This window comes from Amblyomma maculatum, chromosome 1 (assembly GCF_055883805.1).
Source record: "Amblyomma maculatum isolate TAMU_Amacu chromosome 1, ASM5588380v1, whole genome shotgun sequence".
Lineage (NCBI taxonomy): Eukaryota > Metazoa > Arthropoda > Arachnida > Ixodida > Ixodidae > Amblyomma > Amblyomma maculatum.
The window spans coordinates 280,791,097-280,811,061 of NC_139344.1; the positions used below are offsets into that span (position 1 = coordinate 280,791,097).

The 19,965-nt window shown below is 45.2% G+C and overlaps 1 protein-coding gene across 5 annotated transcripts in view; it reads right to left on the bottom strand.

Annotated features, from left to right (window-relative positions):
- The window catches only part of LOC146206682 (M-phase inducer phosphatase 3-like), a 215,797-nt gene that overhangs the window by 75,367 nt on the left and 120,465 nt on the right, over positions 1-19,965 (bottom strand). For all 5 annotated transcript variants that reach the window (XM_084591476.1, XM_084591474.1, XM_084591473.1 and 2 more), the window contains one exon: positions 16,662-16,734. In XM_084591476.1, the coding sequence (XP_084447602.1) occupies positions 16,662-16,734 (73 nt within the window). The remainder of the gene's footprint in view (positions 1-16,661; positions 16,735-19,965) is intronic.

Below are 19,965 nucleotides of genomic sequence, written 5' to 3' on the forward strand. Positions count from 1 at the left end.
AGTTTACTGAAAATTATAAGCACACTGATGCCAGCCTTAGAGAAAGCGAGCCAATCCAATCCAATATGGCTGCGCGTGCGGGGAGTATACTTTTGCAGGTCCTGGGCGCGCAATCACGCCACCCAAAAGTGACGTAGGGTTTACGTCACCCTTGCATGTCTTGTCAGTTTTTTTTTACTTTTTTGTTGTTTTCATTCTACTGGAGGGAGTATGAGGGTGGCTGCAAGATGTCTGAAGACCAAAGCGCAGGAAGGCTGAAAGGGGGCGCATGGTAGTCGGAGCGCGGCTTCCAGCTGGAGGAGGGGAAGCGTCTAGCCGCCTCCTGCGAGTAAAGCACACAGCAGCACACCCACTTTCTTGCTTTTTTTCATAGCAGTGAGGGGCGGGCAGGCTAGCCAACGTAGACAGCGCGGTTTCAAACCAGTGACTGCTTGGAGCTGCCCTCGGTTAAGCACAGAGCAGCATGCATGCTCACTTGCTTCCTCTTTATTTTCTCCCCTTAGCAGTGCGCTATGGGCTGATTAGGCCTGAGCGGCAGCAGAGGCAGCGCTAATGGTCTTTTGAAAATGATAAAGGGATTCAATAGTGTCAAAATGGTCAGAATGAAAAGCCAATGCTTGATGATGCTAATTAAGAGCATTTAGAGTGTGTAATCGATCAATAGGTGGTGTCAAAGTTTTGGCGGACATTGCGTCACGGCCAGGTTTTTTCACGTGAATTTAGACTTCCGGGTTGTTTTTGTGGTTTGGTTTCTGCTGGCATTGCTTGCAGGCGGGCGGTTGCGACCTTTATTCTCTTGATATTTGCACCCAATTTGCTGGGAATGTGGTGTTGTGCTCGGCTTCCAACTTCTTTTGAAAATGATAAAGGGATTCAATAGTGTCAAAATGGTCAGAATGAAAAGCCAATGCTTGATGATGCTAATTAAGAGCATTTAGAGTGTGTAATCGATCAATAGGTGGTGTCAAAGTTTTGGCGGACATTGCGTCACGGCCAGGCTTTTTCACGTGAATTTAGACTTCCGGGTTGTTTTTGTGGTTTGGTTTCTGCTGGCATTGCTTGCAGGCGGGCGGTTGCGACCTTTATTCTCTTGATATTTGCACCCAATTTGCTGGGAATGTGGTGTTGTGCTCGGCTTCCAACTACGACACCTCAACTAGAACGCGATACAAGATGTTCTGAGAGCCGTCAAGTTGTGAACGGCGAAAACAGTTGGCCGTTGCGATTCGCTGGCTGACCGTCAACGGCGAGTTGCACGTGGAACATGAGGCTTTATTTTGAGCATTTTGTCAATGGCAAGTGTTCGATAGCGGTGTGAACGCTAGGAAAGTTTGTGAAGTAGTTTGTTTTCTCTCGTTCAGGAGCCCCAATGTTATCGCTCGGACGACTTCGGCTATGAGCTACAGCTGTTGTCGCATCATGACGGTAACAGCGTTCCACATCTTCAAAAGGTTTGCAAATTGTGTTGTTTGGCCTCCATCAGTACAGCGTGATATGATATTATAAGTACTGAGCAATTTTCTCCCCGGCTATTTCTGCTAAGTTTAAGTTTCTACAACCACGGCCAATGCAATCAGCTGTCGATGGTTGGTCTCGTTGCTTGACAAGGGCAGCGTGTCACCATTAGTATAAGATTTATACATTGTTGTGTAAGCAATGATTTGCTGATTTAACTCAAGACAACGAAACATGATTTCACTAGCCAAGCAATCAGCGTAAGCACGCACAAAAATTGCGGAGAAATACGACCATGATGGATAGTTTCCTGCTTGTGCAGACCTACTACATGGTGTAGTGGTGTTTATTCTTGTCCTGTCTAGAAAGAGAGACAGTTGACTGTTTCAGGGATAAAAATTAACAGTATTTTTATATGCTCTAGGTCAGAGTCATGAAAATCTTCACTTCTGGACAGCACTAACATTGTCCATCTATTTTTCATCTTTCATTGCATGGCACGTAGAAAAGCTGACAGCTGAGATACATAGTATAAAGCCAAATTTCGCTATTCAGCAAAGCAGTTCTATAACGGCCTATGTGCTGCTAAATGTGCATGCGAAAATTAAATGAATATCTACACATAAGCTACTTGTGATTGATGCAATGCAAGGTGCTGCATACGTGAAGTTTATGTGCTATTTTCATTTGCTGTGTGGCCTTCAGATGGAAAACAAGGCGCTGAGGGTCATTGGCTATCTCAAGAAGTGCAAAATTCTACAAGGTAGGCAGAGGCTGGCCTAGCTAGCAGCTTTTATGTCTGTAAGGATAAGAAGTATGAATCTTGCCGAGGAAAGATTTCTGTGCTCTTTACTATACATTTTCTTACAGCTTGCTGTTACTTGCTCATTTCTACAGCCTGTACTAGGCATTTTGTTACACTTTACTATTCCTTACTCTGCATGAGCCTTGCTTGGAGGTCGATGATTCACATGCTGCAAAAGTTCTGCTGGAGAAAGTAATATGAGGTGTAATTACAGTACAAGAACAATTTCCCATTTCCAAGAATCTTTGCTCTTTCATGGCTGTATAACAAAGACTATAGTCGCTTTTATCTTTGGCTATTTTCTTGTGCCTGACTGTTTCTCTTGGCGCTCGTAGCAAAGCTGTGCTAAGCGTTGATATACTTGCTTTCAATTGATGTTTTCATTATGAAGAACCAGACTTTATGCCTGGCTTTTCGTACTTGACTCTTTTACCTTGAACACATTGCATATAGTGCTGAAGTTATACATTCCCACATTTCAGTATGTATGCATTTACAGCCTATGTTCCTGCTGGAAACATCTGAATGTACACAATTTAGTTTTTCTGTAGGACTCCAGCACGAAGTACACAGCAGCAGAATAGTTACAGGCTCTTCCCATCTTTTATTGGAAGAAATAATCGTTTCGCATTCTGATTCTGAAGTTGCTGGAGGTTTCAAGAGATGCCAATAAAACAAAGCTTTTGTTTCAGTACTTTCCTATTTTGGCCGACATAATGCTGCAATCAGCATTGAGGAATCAAGCATGAAAACTTCAAGCATGGAGAGCTTCCACAATTGTATGTGAATGGCGTAAAATATCTCACACACTATGCTTGGTTAAGTTTGTTTATGAGTGGGGTTTTCTCGCATACACTGCAGCCTTGGCAAGTGGATATGCCTCTCTGACTGCCGGAATAGCAGCTGACCCAGGCCCTCAACAAACATAGTAGAGGTTTTTGGCCATACAGTCTTGGCTACATACAGTTTGGGGTATGATGCATGCAAAAGGAATACAGCAGTGCTAAAAATGCAACTCATACATCATGCAGTTGCATTTTCGTAATACAACTCAAGTAAAAATTAAATGCTTGAGAGAGATTTTTATTTATTTCGTAATCCTTCTAATGTTTTCATTGACTGACAGTATGATGTTAACCATGATACAGTTCTTTGGCATTCTACCTTCTACAGTTTTCAGGAAAAAAACAACAACAACACAAATGTAAACAAAATCAGTTGAGCTGTCAAGAGCGTAGCTTAATATAGTGAAGATTGTGTACACTTCTAAGGTATCGAAGCACTGGTAAGTAAATGTAGATTTTCTGGAGGAATAGCCAACATACTGTTAGAATCGAATGTCACAATTTTAGCTGAGCAACTAAAATGCGGTGTACCGGCTGTGCTTGCAGATAGCTGCAGTACACCACAAGACAAGAAATCCTAGCTGCTCTGACTATCTCGCGCAGTGCAGCATAAACTGATAAAGCTTTGTAAAGGCTGCAAAAAAAAGTGCACAATGTCCGCGTGGTATTTGCATGCTTTCAGCTCTAGCCTTCGCAGCTACAACTTGCACGGCAGTCAGCTCCAAGGTATCGCTAAACTGCGGCTGCCAGTAGTCTAAGTAAACGGCTTCTGCTAGCGAAATACCTCTAAAAAAATACTTACTCTAGTATATTTCAGATATATATGTCGCGACTGTATGATAACATCAATAAAAAACGAACTTTGACCGAATGAATGATCCATGCAAACTTCAGCGCGAACAGACGACAAACGTCGTAATGGTTGCACTTGCAGCGATTTTTCACCTGTTTTCTTCAAATATGAAACGTTAAATAGGGTCATAACATGTGTTCAGATCATTATGACCTTTTCTACCACTTCACTCGCGCTTATAAAACACGTGAAAAGTCGAATTTAAGCTTGCCCATGCCGAGTTTCAAGCACAGCGCAGTAGACGCGCGTCTCGCTGAAAGACCCGGAAGTCGGAATTACCCAGCATGCTTTGCGGCTCGTTCAGATTGGACACCACTTATTAACTAATCGAAATTGAAAAAAAAAAAAATAACAACGAAAGACTGGAAAAGAGAGCGTTCAAAGGCGTCAAAATGGAAAGCGCCTGATGCTGTATAAACAAATGAAACAATTAAAAATAAAAGAAAAAATAAAGTGAAAAAACATCGTGGGTGTGAAACGTTATCGTGTCATACCCTAGGAGCTTGTGTGATTCCCGGCGTTGCATCGAATGCAAACAGCGCATTCCGCTGAACGCGCGCTGGGACGCATCAAGTTTCAAGAAGCTGCGCAAGAGCTTATCGGTGACTTCATTACCCAACGCGGTATGACACGAAAAAAAAAAAAAAATCACATTGTATATAAAAGTGCTAAAACATCGTACGTGTGTGTGAAACGCTATAGCGTTATACCCTTAACGGCAGAGCTTAAGTGTCCCCTAACTTTTGCTCAGAAAATAATTTAAAATTATTCGTTCCACTAGATTTAAACGCGTGCTGTCTACATCGAAAAGAAACCATCAACCATCAGCTAACTGGCACGACGGAAGTTGCAGCCGATTTCGTTCGCTCAAACCATGGCTGAGAGGAGCACGACAGTGGCTTTTTTTTCCTATTGCTCTCCAACTATGAAAATCCAATTTGCTTATTAATCAATTAAATTGCCAAAAGCTGCCTGTGATGGGCAAGAGGGCTGACAGCTGTACGAGAATGGTTTCCCTCCCCTTGGGCCAAGTTAGCTGGGTCACTCAGCATCGCACACACACCCACCTGGTATCCAAGCTTTTAATCTTTAAAGAATGTTTATCGTGTAAACATCTATTTCCCAGTACGCGCACAAAGCATCATCGGCGAGAACACTACGCAATGAGACCTTGAAGTGACTCCGCTTCCACGTGAAATCTTGTTTCACGAGTAGTCGTTTAGGGTTGGTGAAAAAACAGTGTAAGCGGTAGCTTGCGTTTTCAAGGACAATTTACAACCTCTGCACTAAATAGTTTATGAAAGAAATAATCAGAAAGTTAGAAAATCAGTCTTTGCTAATTATTCAGAACAAAAAATGCTTCTGATTAGGCGAAGTGACTTAACAGTCCTTAATTTGTTTCACTATAGCTAGGACACAGATTTTCAGAAATCCCGGTTACATTTAGCCGAGACACCGAGTATGTATTGTATACACGTCACAGGATGTCCTAGCAGAATGCAACCAAGGTTCAAAAAAAAAAAAAAAAAGCGTGGAAGTATTTCGCCTTCTTGAGCATCGGAAAGAGCGTTGCCGGCATCCGATAAACTATTATCCGTCTGCACTGTAGTACGCCGCTGCTAAGCTAGAAGCCTTACTATTTCAGAAAACTGCCAGTGAGAACAAAGACAAAAAGGGTAGGTTGAGAATGCACAGAAAAAAACTCCCGCATCACCGTTAATTGTAGACCGTGCGCTAAACGAAAAAAAAAAAAAAAAAGTAAACACTATTGCGGAAGGCATCGCCGTCCAGTAAGAAGCGAATAAAGTGAGAGGTGAGAGGGGGGCATGTTGCGGCCAGAGAAAAATGTGGTTCGTCAAAAACTGGGCGAGTCGGGTAAAAAAAGAAAAAAAATAGCGCCATTTTTTTCGCAAAAAAAAAAAAAAAGGAAAAAGGTTCGAACAAAGAGCAAAACTGTGCGCAATAACACTTTCGCAAAAAGCGGTGGCCTCTGTTGCGCAAGTCGGTCACATGCTGACACGCTTAGCGAAGTCCTGCCGGGCGACCTTCAGGGCTGACCCTTTCGCAATAGGCACTGGCCGGCCAACGACTCCAGCCTCAGGTCAGCGCAGGAAATGGAAAGTGGTCGCCGAAACCAGTTTGTCGGCCAGCGGAAGCGGCTGCGCCCGTCTCCCCGCCAGTAGTCTATCGACTTCCTCATAAAAGAGGGCTCGATATTTTCGGGCATCCCTTTCGCCGACAGGAGCCACACCTCGGCGACCTCAGAAGTGCCCCTTCCGCCCAGCATGGTAACACGCAAGAGCGGATGCCTACGAGTTTTCCTTGACACTTGCGGAAGGTACGTATTCGTGGGCTAGCGATTTTTTCCCAGTGTCCATCTTTTGTCCGAGCTAAACAAGCCTCGAACTGAGCGGTCCAAGAACGTTGGAGAGTTATCGCAATTTGCATCTTAGCCCCTTCGAGGGTGTGCGAGTGTACGCGGAATCAACCGCGGCGAGGTCAATAAAGCCTTCTCCGATTGCTCAACTTGGAGGTAGGGTGACCTGCTTCCGTTTCCTCCTGACACGGTCTCTGCGTCTGGCGCCGAAGGTGAACGCGAAAGGGAAAAACACGCAGCGTGGCCGTCGATAAGACGCCTTTCCTCTGGCGTTCCACAAGGCCTGGTCTTTGGTTCTTCGAGGTCTCCAAAGGCAGCCGAAATGAATACGGACATTGGTCGCACACGGAACGTTCCGGAGGAAACATGACACAGCCCACTAGGGAACTCAGAGCGAAATGTGCACTCGCAGAGCACCTCCGTCACTGCGCTCAATAGACAAAAGCATCGCAAAGTGCGCCACTTTATTACGAATGGGGCCCCCATAAGAAAGCTGTGTTCGCGCTCTCGAGATCACACGCCCATGTGCACACAGAATCGCCCGGCACACTGGGAGAATAATCGAACCTTTCCAAAACGGAAGTACTACAGACAATGAGGAAGCAGGCGTCAACGAGCGTTCCTCCACGGGGGTTGAAGCGAACCACTCCATGACTCAGCGTTTTCCCAATTAAGCCCCATTAAAAAACATTATATACTGTATCCCATCAATTTTGTTTCTGGAACATATTCCGTCTTGCGAGCACACGAATGCTTTATTAGCGAGGCCGTTGAGGCACTTCTTTCTGGCCACGTTCACGATCTTTGGAAGCGGTTCCTATAATTGGTCGGAGAGCTGCACTGACGTATCGTCGCTTCGAATGGGGAGGAATGGCTCCGGGACTTCCAGATTTTGTCGGCAACTCATGCTCCGTAGCGCGCAGAAAAAAAAAAAAAAAAACAAAAAACTACGTGTTCCCAGGGGAGAGCTACCAGGCTAGATTACTTTGATACTTCCCTTTACGGTCCTTTCAATACAGTCGTAGCATCATATTAGATTTTTGCTCTTAAGCTAATGAGGCAACACATCCAAAGCACTCCCAACCTCCCCACGAAGGGACTGCAAACTTAAGAGCATTTCATTTCGATGCCTCTCGAAACTGCATCCCAGTTTTTTAAGTTTGGTTTGTGGGGTTTAACGCCCCAGAGCGACTCGGGCTATGAGAGACGCCGTAGTGGAGGGCTCCGCAAATTTAGACCACCTGTTTTTTTTTTTTTTTTTTTTTTTTTTTTTTAACTTGCACTGACATCGCATAGAGCACACTGGCGCTAGCTTTCGCCTCCAACGAAAGCGGCCGCCGCGGCCGGATTCGATCGCGCATCTTTGCACACAGTAGTCGAGCGCACTGCACCACACCGGCGGAAACCATTGTTGGGACTGCTCACTTTTTTTTTTTTTTCGTTTATAACCCGGGCAGCTCGCCAACGAATAACTCTGAACCAGTTTTTCCAGTCCAGCTTTTTGAGACAACTGTCAGGCAACACTGGATATTGTAAGATACTGTTATGAACATTTGATGTGAACGGTTCTCGAGGTGGGGCAAAAAATTAAAGCTACTCCTGCGCACGCGTCCAGCAGTGAGAACTGACAGAAAACATATGGGTTGCGTTTTTTTAATATGAATGCTGGTGAGGCAACCGCAGAATCTTGCCAGATACTTTAATGAGTGTATTGACACAAGTGGTCTAAGCTTCCTATACGTACCAAAATTTTACTTCTATCTCCTCCCTGTACCCACAAAGAGTAAAAGAAAGGCGCCCGTGTGCTGTGCGATGTCGTGCACGTTAAAGAACCCCAGGTGGTCGAAATTTCCGGAGCCCTCCACTACGGCGTCTCTCATCGCCTGAGTTGCTTTGGGACGTTAAACTCTACAAACCAAACCAAAAAGAGTAAAGATGCCCATAAAAAAACTAGCGGAGTATGTTCTTAAAAATTAATAGCAAGATAATTTGTTCTTTTTTTCGACAGCCGCCGGCATGCGGCTTTATTACTCTGATTCTGGCACGCGTATCAATTCTGTTCTATGAGTATGCTCGTCATCGCGAGACGCAGCCTTATCAGTTTCTTTACCGCGCAAGATGCTCAGAGATGTTTCTCGAAGATTCCAGCCACTCGCGTATGTTTCTGCAATGTTCTAGATTGTGCTAGTCACCGTTTTCTCAAATCTCAAATTCTCGAAGATTCCAGCCACTCGCGTATGTTTCTGCAATGTTCTAGATTGTGCTAGTCACCGTTTTCTCGATCTTAGTTTGCAGCCTTTAAATCGAAATCGGCATTTCTTAGTTCGACGACCGGCTGTTATCGCCGATTCGCTTAGTTGTTGTTTTGTTTTGCAGGCGCAAGTGGTGCAACAGCAGTGTCTTCGTTTCTGGCTACCGGGCTCGTCACCATACGTGACAAAATCTCACCGCGCTCTGCATCAAGTCCAGATCAGCCGTCCCCTTCGCAGCTTCACCGCACCGCCGCAGACTGGATGGGTCTTCCAGACGACAACTTGATACGCAAAGCTATTTATCATCATCACAACACGTGACTATTTACAGTCACATACAAAAAGTTTGTACCCACGCCTTAGAGAGCTCTTCAAGGAAATAATGAAATGAAGGGGAGGCAGGAGACGAATCGGGACGCTAGGTTATATGTTCCACGCACACCGAGTATTTCGCTCCTCCAATAGCCGTAAATGTTATTTTTGTAGGCTGCGTCGCGGTGTTATGGAATTGAGACTCCAAGACCACGTTCTTCGACCGGCCGAAACAAGCATTGCCAAGTTTTCTCTCTTTACTGGTGCTCCGGACGACGAGTTTTAGCTAAGGGGAAATGCAGAAACAACCTGGCGAATACCGGCAACATCCGCGTACAAAGACAGCATTGGGCGTGTTATCCAACGAGGGAAAAAATCCAACCGTTTTTTGCTGTTGCACTGACCCTGCGACTAGATTAGAGCCACCACTAACAAAGCCGCCAACGTGGTTTTTATTCTCTGCCAAATCCCACAGCTTTGAGGATCAGTGGCATGCTTAAATAAAGGCGCAGAAGACGATGAACTTTTCGCGCATAATTTGAACCCGATGCTCGTATAATCGGCGGCACTTTGACAACAAAGCAGTAACCATCGCTCGTTTCGTTTACTCTTTAACCTTGGCTCTTTGGTTCGCACATCAGTATGCCCGCTCACCCGTTCACATCCTCCACGAACATTGGTTTGTTCCCTAGTTCGCTCATTACTTTATTCCTTAACTGAGAGGATCTCAAATTAGGTTCCGTGAGCTCCCCGTGAACTTTACCTGGCTCAGTACGTTCTCGGGCTAGAACTATTTCATGGAATTCCAAAGCTGAACGTTGGGAGGAAGCCTAAGCTGCACTTGCTTTGCAGCCTCAAAAATGAAATCCCGGCATCTCAACTTAATGGCTCTTCCTTGTTCAGCGTTAAGTTTGAAAGCTGCCACCTCGATGTTGAATAGCCCTCCGAAGTGGAAGGTCGCACTGTCCTCACTTCCAAAGGTCTTTCTCCTGCAGCTGGGATGTAAAACGGGTTGAGCACTCTGCAAATCAATGACTGGAAATGGTTCTCAAGGCAATATACCAGTTTCCGTGGATTTGAGAATTCTTGCAGCAATGGGTTAGGAAACACTAGGTACAGCTTGTTGACAGGATCCCGATACATTTCGGACAGAATATCAGCGTCATAGCAACGGTGCTTGTCCTTGCAGATGGTGAAGTGAAGCTTGAATTGACAGCCACAGCGTTCCTGACAGCTGAACAAACTTTAATGGTTATTCGCCATTGTTCATCAGTCTGTGAAGCCGCAGTGAACTGTGCGAAAATCAACTGTACAAACGGCCAACCAGGAATTCCAGGCTCCGGGGCAGCACATAGTTGAATCGAGTGACAAGCATGACACAGAATTGTACCTAACATTGCAGCCGTCGGTTCCGATACACATTATAAAATGCATACCAACACTGGTGCAATCTGTTGGCCACTTGAACCCTCGAGCGTGAACAGTGGACACCACTTTTTTTAGTGAGGCACTGCGAGGCGCCTATATTCTTCACGAGGTCCTTGAGCAGGCAAGGGGCAAGAACTTTTGTTATTAGTGCTGCACATTTTGTTTTGTGCAGCTTCACCTCGCACGCCGTGGACGACTGTAGCACCTCGCCGAGATGATCCTAAGAGTTCATAGTGGCATGACACGCTGAGTAACATGCCAGCTAGAGCTCCAATTCTGGTGTTGTCTTTGGAGGCGATGATTTGGTGAAGCCCATGGTTGACAAACATGCGCTGGAAAGTGGCCGGGATTCTTCGCCTTTTTCTGTTGCCATGCGCTGAACGAAGTCGGCATGATGAGCGCGGATTTAACACTTGCAATGCTGCTTTTTTCTCGTTTCCGGTGATTGGGCGTAACCAGTCCTTGAGTTGCGTTTCTTTTTCCCACTTATATCGCTTGCCATATTTCGCCCACTTCGAAGTCATTTTGCACAACGAACACTGGCGGCAACACACTACGACAATGGCAAGGGGTCAAAACATTGATAAATAGATAGGGGCAGTTTCGTACTTTGTGACTATCGCGTATATTTAACGACAAACGCGCGTGACAGGCATTAAAATAACAATATTTGCAGAAGTGCGCGTAAGCCCCAAAAAACGCGACAAGCGGCTAAAAATTTACGAGCGACTCGATGAAAAAAGAAGCCCACATTCGCTTATATTAAGCGGAACTGGCAACCCAGGTTACGCGTCTTGAGGGTCGCGCATTCGTGCAAATATTGATTGCTGTTGGGCTTCCTTGCGGCAAAAAGCTTGAGAGTCTTAAATCACAGGTGCATTTGTTTCGGTTTTCGCACACATCACTCGTTCGTACTTTCGTTCGTCTGCGTATCTCACTCAAGTCGTTTGCACGTTACAGGGCTAGAAGCAGGCTTAAGCATTTTGGAGCAGCTCGGGGAACAGTAAAACAGGAGTTTTGGAGCATGTTTTTAGGATCGAACGCTTTTAATAACTGCAAATATTTATTCCGCAGGATAGCTAAGCGGGCGACTTGGTGATACATTTTTGCTTGTTCCTGTGTTTTCTTGCTTTCGTCCCCGTTTGTTCGCGCTGTTTGTTGGAAAAAAAAAAAAATATATTCCGGACATACAAAAAACCCCATTCTGATTCTTTTTTTTTTTTTTTTTTTTTTTTTTTTCAAAGTTCAATCCTCGGCTTGACTGTGCATGCATCTCTGACAAGGCACGACAAACAACCAAAACATGTACAGATGCTTAAAATATCGCAGCTGACCTGAACAACAATTTGGAACAACACTAGCAAATGGAATGCTTTTCTTCTACGTTTCAGGTCCAAAAATCAAGTCTGATTAAAAGCTTTTGACCACTTGATAAGATTCAAATGTAGAGTTTACTAAAGTACTCTGATGCATTTAAGCACCACTAGTTCGGAATTCACATCAAGGAGCACCACATTTATGCTATCTTGTACACATCCTTTTTGATGCTGACAAATATCGAGCACTGGTCAGTGCTCCCTGGATTGACCGCACTCATGGGTAGTCTTTTCTGCTCTTCAGATTATTTACTTCGTAAGCTTCTGCCAGTGGCTCCGCATGCTTTTTTTTTTCTTTTTTGCTTTAGCGATGCTGAGGCTACATTAAGTTCAACACGTCAACGATATGCCCTGTATGACTTTCCAACACTCTTGCGAAAATTTATAGTGATTAGCACCTTCGTGGCATCGCCCTATAACGCTTCAAGTGTGGTTTAGCCCAATGTAGGTTTGGCGCATTTGTTCTTAACAAAGAGGCTCGATGGTGAAGTATGGACAGCAGAATCACTACAAAAACTCGTGTAGTTCATTGCAGACAGAAAAGTTTCCTAGGTCCACTCAGCGGCAAAACCAGGTTCTGCTAAATTTGATAGCAAAACATTAAGGTTTGGAGCAGTTTTGGAGCAATATTGCACTTTGGAGCAGGATGGAGCAAGGACAGCAGTTTGGAGCAGAATGGAGCATCGCTTCCACCCCTGACGTTAGTGTAATATAAAAGCGGTAGAGGGAGGGGGATGCGCTGTCGCATTTTCTTACTGGTTAAGAATGTCCCGCGGTTATTTATATTTTTCTTTTTGGCCTTCGCCTGATTGAACGCGGGAATGTCTTCCCTGCCTTATTTACGCTAACTGAAGAGAGAAAACTGTTTGCCTAGCGCCTGCTATGGTGTATTGATGACTCAATGGTCGCATGATGTGCTCCTCACTCCGCCACACTGCGACATAAAGTGCAACTTCAACCTTTTCTTCAATACACTGTTAGGAATAAAATGCATCAACAGTATTAACAAGCCAATAAAGTGTTCCTGGTCTTCGCTTCTGCACTGATGCAATGGGCACAATTTAAAAATAATGCCCTACCGGTGATACTTCTGGCGACGACAGTTCAAGGCCACGCGAACGGTTGCGCGGTAGAAACGCGCCGTGCCATAGCAGCTGGTTGCTATCGCAACGAAGACTCACCGCTACATCGATGTTGACGCTGCGATCAGCGGCCTGGTTCGGAGGAGCGAGGCTGGTACTTTATACGGTCACTTGCGTCCAGTGCCTCGCCCCTCTAAATATTATTGCACCGTGACCTCAAGCGCGCCTTGCATGGGCAGGAAGCCATTTTGTTCACGTCTTATATGTTCTCGAAAAAAAAAAAAAACAGGTTTTCTCATTTTTTTCCCGAGGCACGGAAAACCGAAAAAAAAAAAAAAACCACAAAGTATGATTCCCTCAAAGAAACATGATAATTTGCTCTAACTGATAAATGGCTGCTGCTTCTAAGTAGGAAAGAGCACTGAAAAGGCTGCAGAAAGAATACAGTTTCTTTGCTGTTATTTAGTTTTGGTTGCACAAATTAGGCTTACCCCAGCACGTTCGTGATAAATGCTATTAAAACAACTGCAGATGCCGAAACTCTGCACTTTCTTGTTTGCTGGTTTGCTGTGTCCAGATTTTGGTTGTGGGTGACCTCAAGTACAGAGAAAACACATAACATGCTTATAAATCCTTAAACCTTTGTGTCCCAACCCCTTTAAAAACAACACAATAAAATTTGAATGCATACAAATTGAACTGGAAGAAAGATGGTCCGAAACTCAACATGAACAGATTAGAAGAATGTAGAAAGAAGCACAAACACATCGCCAGTGCTAGAGCGCCTTGGTATATGTCAATGGTCTAATTAAAAATGCGATTAACTTTAATCTGTCTGCCAAACATTATAAGAAAGTGAACAGAACTGGCAGTTCACGTGCGTGTATTGCATTCACTAGAACAAACGCATAACAGCATTTCCTTTTTTGTCAGATGGCTTACTGTACTAACGAGAAACGCGGTAAACGCTTAACTAACAAGATTTGATAAAGGAAAAAAAGTAGCCGTTGATATAAAAGAGTAGTGTATAGCTTGAAATGCAGAAATGTCCGATACATATTTACGCATATGGCTTATTTGAGATAAATGTGGCAAACTTTGAACAAAAATAAAAGCACGAGCAAGAGTAGGCATATACAAAAGCACACCATGAACATACAGAAATGTTGCATATAGATATGGCTCCGTGTTTGATGCAAGGAAAAATGAGGTAAACCTCAAATAGTACAAGATAACTCACAGGAATATAAAAAGCACAAGACTAGACTAGTATCAGGAAGAAGATAACACGGAAAAGTGGTCAGATATTACTGCCACGTATCATTGATTGCAGAGAAAAATTCAGATATAGATTGAACTCCGCATAAGGTTTTGCCCAAAAGCAAAAACAAATCACAAGTGAAATACTATATATGAGACGAAAAAAAAAGAAGTAATGCGCTAAGGAAAAGGAGGCACGGAAACAAACACAGAACTTCGCCTACCCGCACTACTATGAACAGCTGCTCCTCTGATTTCCGGCGCCGCTCATCAAACTAGACAATTGAAGCTGTATGTTGGATCGAATGAACACACCTTCTGTAATCTATGTCCCGTGGGTCTATGCCTGCACTTGATGTGCACACAGACTAAATTTGACAACTTGTATAGTGTAGGCTGCAACACACATGGCAGCAATCTTCTAGAACCAACAAAGGTGCCATTTTTTTTATAACCGTCTAAAAACGGCGCGACATTTTCACGAGCAGCACTCTGCTCGAAAAAAAAAAAGTGTTTGCTGTTTTAATGCAGCTACACTTCTTGATTAATACGAACAATTGATATTTTTCAAATTTTTTCCCAATATTTCAGGAAAAGAACTGGATTTTCTCTTGTTATTTTTTTTTTTCAAACTTCAAAAATTCCGGAAATTTTACATCACTACATATGTGCCCCGCCTGCCACGCTCGCCTCATCGGCCGCCTCTCGTCCCACGGTCCGGAAACGATGCTCAAATGTCGGCGCCTTTACCACCTTCCTCATACGAAGTATGTGTAGCGACGTCCTGTCGTCTGCCAGTGTCGTCCTACTGCAAAGCATTCGACCCTTTTTTCTATATTCAGATGTGCAACAGGTAGGTATTGTCACGGTAAAAATACGACCAAGACAAAATGTGCCAAGTAGAAACTTGAAAAAAAAAAAAGGTGAAGGCGCTTACTTCAGGCGGCTTCACCTTCGCGATGCGCCACCCAGCCCCCCGGTGACGATGAAAGTATCGCATACGTTGTTCCCGGCTCTGGAGCTGGCCGGGGGTCAGCTAGGAATTGAAAAGGCAGACCGAAGGAAGGCACGTAGAAACACGCGATTGTCCGTGACTCAGAATAGGTGGTACAACATTTTCTTGCGAATCACATTTCGAATATATACACTACGAAAAAACAGGCACCTCAAGAAAATATATATTTTTTTTTTTTCATACCAAGGCCTGACTGAACTTGCTGTTTTCAGAGTAATATAAAAGGTCTGTTGCAATCAGCTGCACTGCTCTCTATGGCTATAGTGTGAAGAAAGTTGCGAATATTTCGAGTTAGTCTGGCCAACTTGCATGACTATTTCTCCTTAAACTGCGGTTTACTTTGGCTGCTCAGCGATGATTTCGTTGCACTAGCACGCCGTGTTGGAGGCTGACTTCCCTCTCGTCGCCTAACGTTTACGTGTCTTGAACATAACGATCAACATACTATTTCTCGTCAGGCTGCTACTTCTTTGTAAAACAATTAAAAAAAAAAACGTGCCCCAGTAGTTTTTTACGGCAGCCTGATTTATTTCTTGTGAGCGCAGAACAAGTTTCAGCAGAAAAAAAAAAAAATGGTACGAATCGAAAGTTTAGACCTTTTCTATCGGCATGTTTATAAAGTATCTTGTAATATTCCAGCGTTGCGTCAAGGTTATTTTCAAGGACGCACCCCATTGGCTTTCTACGGAAAGCGATGACTATTCATTGTGATATCAGGACAGAATTCGGATTGTGCATCGGAAGCAATGTCTATCAACATGTGCATAACAATCATCCTGAGAAACCATCTAGCCCGCCTTGAAGTTCTTTTCGTTTAGTTTGGTACGAGAGACGCCGTAGTGGTGACGACCACTTGGGGTTCTTTGACGTCCACTGGCATCGCACAGCACACGGGCGCATTGCTTTTCACTCGCATCGAATAGCGGCCCAAACCACTGCACTTCCATCAGCACGTGCGTATCCTACGAAGAGTTGGGGTGGCAACGCATGCAGGACCCATTCAGCCCCAATGCACGCATTTGAGCTTGTTTCAGCCGACCTTGGGGGCTGCGTTGACACAAAGCCGCTTCAATGACAACGGTACGACGCTTTCCTTATACGTACACCGATATGGGGCCACGTGGACTAATTTTCCCGCAGAATTAGGATTGCTCGTTTAAGTCAAGGAAGTCTGCAACATAATCCCGTAATTTTTCAAACACACCTCTGCCAGTAGGCGATATATTGCTCAGCAATCTTACAAAGGGCTTCCATCCTGGCCCATTTTTGGGCTCACAACAACCAGCTATACAATAATATAGAGAAAACACGCAGTTTCAGCCACTTTAGTGTCTGGCACAAAATCTACTCTCTACTGAAACCTCACATATTACCCGGACAAAAGCCTCCAAGATTAAATATGCGGATATTTTGGCACATAAATGTCGCCTATGCCAACGATAATCACATTTCACTAGCAGACGCGAGTTACTGCACTGTGCCAGCGCGGAACCACGAGTCTTCACCATTCAAACAGCGGGGCAGTGGTGCCCCGCGTACCAAGTGGCATATTCTAACGTGCTTTATAAACAACCGGTTACCCGCCAAAACCAGACACTTACCCCAACCAGCAGCCGGCGCTTCCAGGGCCGTCTCCCCGCCATGTCCTTCCGGTTGGACACATCCTTGAGAACACTGCGACGGAATATGCGGAAAGGCGTTTTCATGCACACTGCTTCAAAGAACGTTCAACGGCCTCAAACTAAGTTTGGCAGGAACGCTTCCTTTCCGTAAATATCTTTAAGGAAATATTCCCCAAATGAAACTTGACTAATACCGGATTAACCTCTATGGGATTGCGGGACTAAATTTGTCCCCACACGGAGAACTCTGCACACCCTATTTAAGCGAAAGCTTTACTACGCCACGTTTCGCGAGTCTCTGACCTTCGCCGACCTTCAACAGTTACGGAGCTGCGCTGGCTCGACCATGTGAGCAGGCACATCACTCGCCGCGGTGGTTCCGCTGCCGCGCATGCGCTCTCCCGCTGTCAGATCACGCGTCGCGCGCTTGGCTGTGGTTTAGAGGAGTGCACCTTCGCCATGGAGCGAAGCTGGGCGGAACCTTGCACAGGCAATTTTTCAACAACGTCAGCAAGCGACACCTTGTATAACTAAATTTACAAAAGTTAAGTGCTCAATACTCCCCAACCACCAGACATATCATTCAGCGTGTTGTCATCTTTCGCAAATAATATTGTGTAGTGTGCTTTTACAAGTGCAGGTGTGCAGTTCGACGAGGCTCATTTTGGCGGATGAATTATGCTTTTGAGCATTTTTTTTTCGTTGCACCATAATACTCGTTGAATGCAGGCTCCCGTATACGTGGAAAAGACATGGATGCGTACCCCGTTTGAGGTCTTTTTACGAAGTGAGTGGTGGGTACAAAATGTATGCTGAGAAAGACCTCCGACTGCGAGTGCAATTTCAGTCCGTCTCCGCATGTACTAACACAGGTTGCGCCTTATAAAGGGTTAACGCATGGCTGCAGGCAAAGTGGCCTGTGACATACACGTCCTGTATGCGAATCACGGACTTGGTACCAGTACGCAGGAGCCTGGTTTGGTTTATGGGGTTTAACGTTCCAAACGTTATGAGAGACGCCGTAGTAGAGGGCTCCGAAATTTTCGACCACCTGCGGTTCTGACGTCGCACAGCACACGGGAACCTTGTTTTTCGCCTCCATTGAAAAGCGGCCGCCGGGATTCGATCCCGCATCCTTGGGCACAGTAGTCGAGCGCCCTAACCACTGCGCCAGTGCGTACAGGAGTGACGCGGTGACGAGCGTAGGTTAAGTTTCTACCATTTGGATGCCGCGATAGCTCCGTGCACACGCATTTGGCGGATGGAACTGCGCCATGATTGTACTGTACACTCAGCGAATGCGAAATAGCTCCTGCAGTTTGCATCACCGTAACACACACACACACACACACACACACACACACACACACACACACACACACACACACACACACACACACACACACACACACACACACACACACACACACACACACACACACACACACACACACACACACACACACACACACACACACACACACACACACACACACACACACACACACACACACACACACACACACACACACACACACACACACACACACACACACACACACACACACACACACACACACACACACACACACACACACACACACACACACACACACACACACACACACACACACACACACACACACACACACACACACACACACACACACACACAGAGAGAGAGAGAGAGAGAGAGAGAGAGAGAGAGAGAGAGAGAGAGAGAGACGAGCGCAGCGCTAATTCCAGGCCAAGGCATCTCAATAAGCCGACTTCCTTACCCACCACTAAACCTCACCACATTGCGACGTTCCCGGCACTGAGATGTGCGCAATGACAGATCACGTCAACGAAACACCTCTGCGCGTGCGAAAAAAGGAAATGCTCATTTGAAAGATTTCTTCCCCTCAGGGCTCGTCGAAGTTAATAAGTAGCCAGGTATGCAGGGTCGCTCACACGGTCAGCTCCAATCACCGTCAATGTTTTCCAGCCCATACGTTTCCATGAGCCTAGATATCATTTTTTCCCTTTATTCACCTCGTAGGGACGATAAAAGCCGCGGTTCGGAATGGGCCCGCCACCTCGACGCTTTTGCAGCCAAAATTTGTCAAAAGTTTGGAGCCACACTGTGTCGCTTGAATGCTAGGGTACACTCACAAGGCACCAACAGATGCTGTAGGAATCCCACTGCACAGCTAAGAAGCAGATGGGCGTCTGACAATTCATAGCTTGGGAAGAACAGGTGGCAAGACTGCCCCATAAACAATCGCATTTTGCAACATGTTTTTGACGCAGGTTACAGAAGGAATATGGCACTACTGCCAAATACGCGTCGGCGTGCTAGCGAAGGGGCGTGTCTCCAGTCTGCAAAACAGCTACAGGCGCTAGCTTGTGTTTTCCTGTTCAGACTGCTGCTATCAGCACTTACAGAGAACCGCAGTTTTCTCAAACCCTTTCTTACTGGCCCGCTTTGTGGGCACTACTTTTCTTATTTTCTTATCCCGTTTTTTACCCTTCTCTCACTCCCTCCTACATTTGACATTGCGGCCCTTCGCCCAACGTAACACCTCATTTAAGTACACGATTGTTTTATGTTTCCACTATATGAAATGGCTGCTTTTTCTTGAGCAAGGTTCAAAGACCAGAAAAAAAATGGATGGTTTTATTTTACAAATATATATGCAACGTGTTGCAAACGGGTGCACTGATTGCCTCCAAGTCTATAAAGGGATTGCTAGGGTTCATAAACTAACAAACAAATAAAAAATTGGCTGTGGCTTAGCTCTGGTTAAACCTGGATGGCTTCTTTTGCCTGCTACATTATCCCGCCCGACGAGTACAGGGCGCTAAGTTATTGGGGACACTTAAGATGAGCCTTTAAAAGGGGGTCATGCCACGGTCATTCAATATATTACAGTTTTGTAGTCTGGCAGATACTGGACCTTATTATTCTATTTTTAAAATTTGAGCGCCCCAGACGCATTCCTTATTTAGAAATAAAGGGCTTACGTTGACCCCGCGCTTCCACCGACAGCCATATTGAAACGTTTAGTGACGTCACAGAGCGACACCGGCCACCAACGCAAAATCGCAATCAGGAATTAGATTATCAAAAGGCACGCGTTCAAGGATACAGACGCGGTATTTATGGATGCACTAATCAACATGTACATTGGCGATACTCAGTGACCCCCTCCCAGAGTATGACGGAGCTCCCAACGAGGAGCCATCACGGAGGTCAGGGCAGAAATATTGGGACTAAAAACGAAATCGGCCCAGGGCCCTG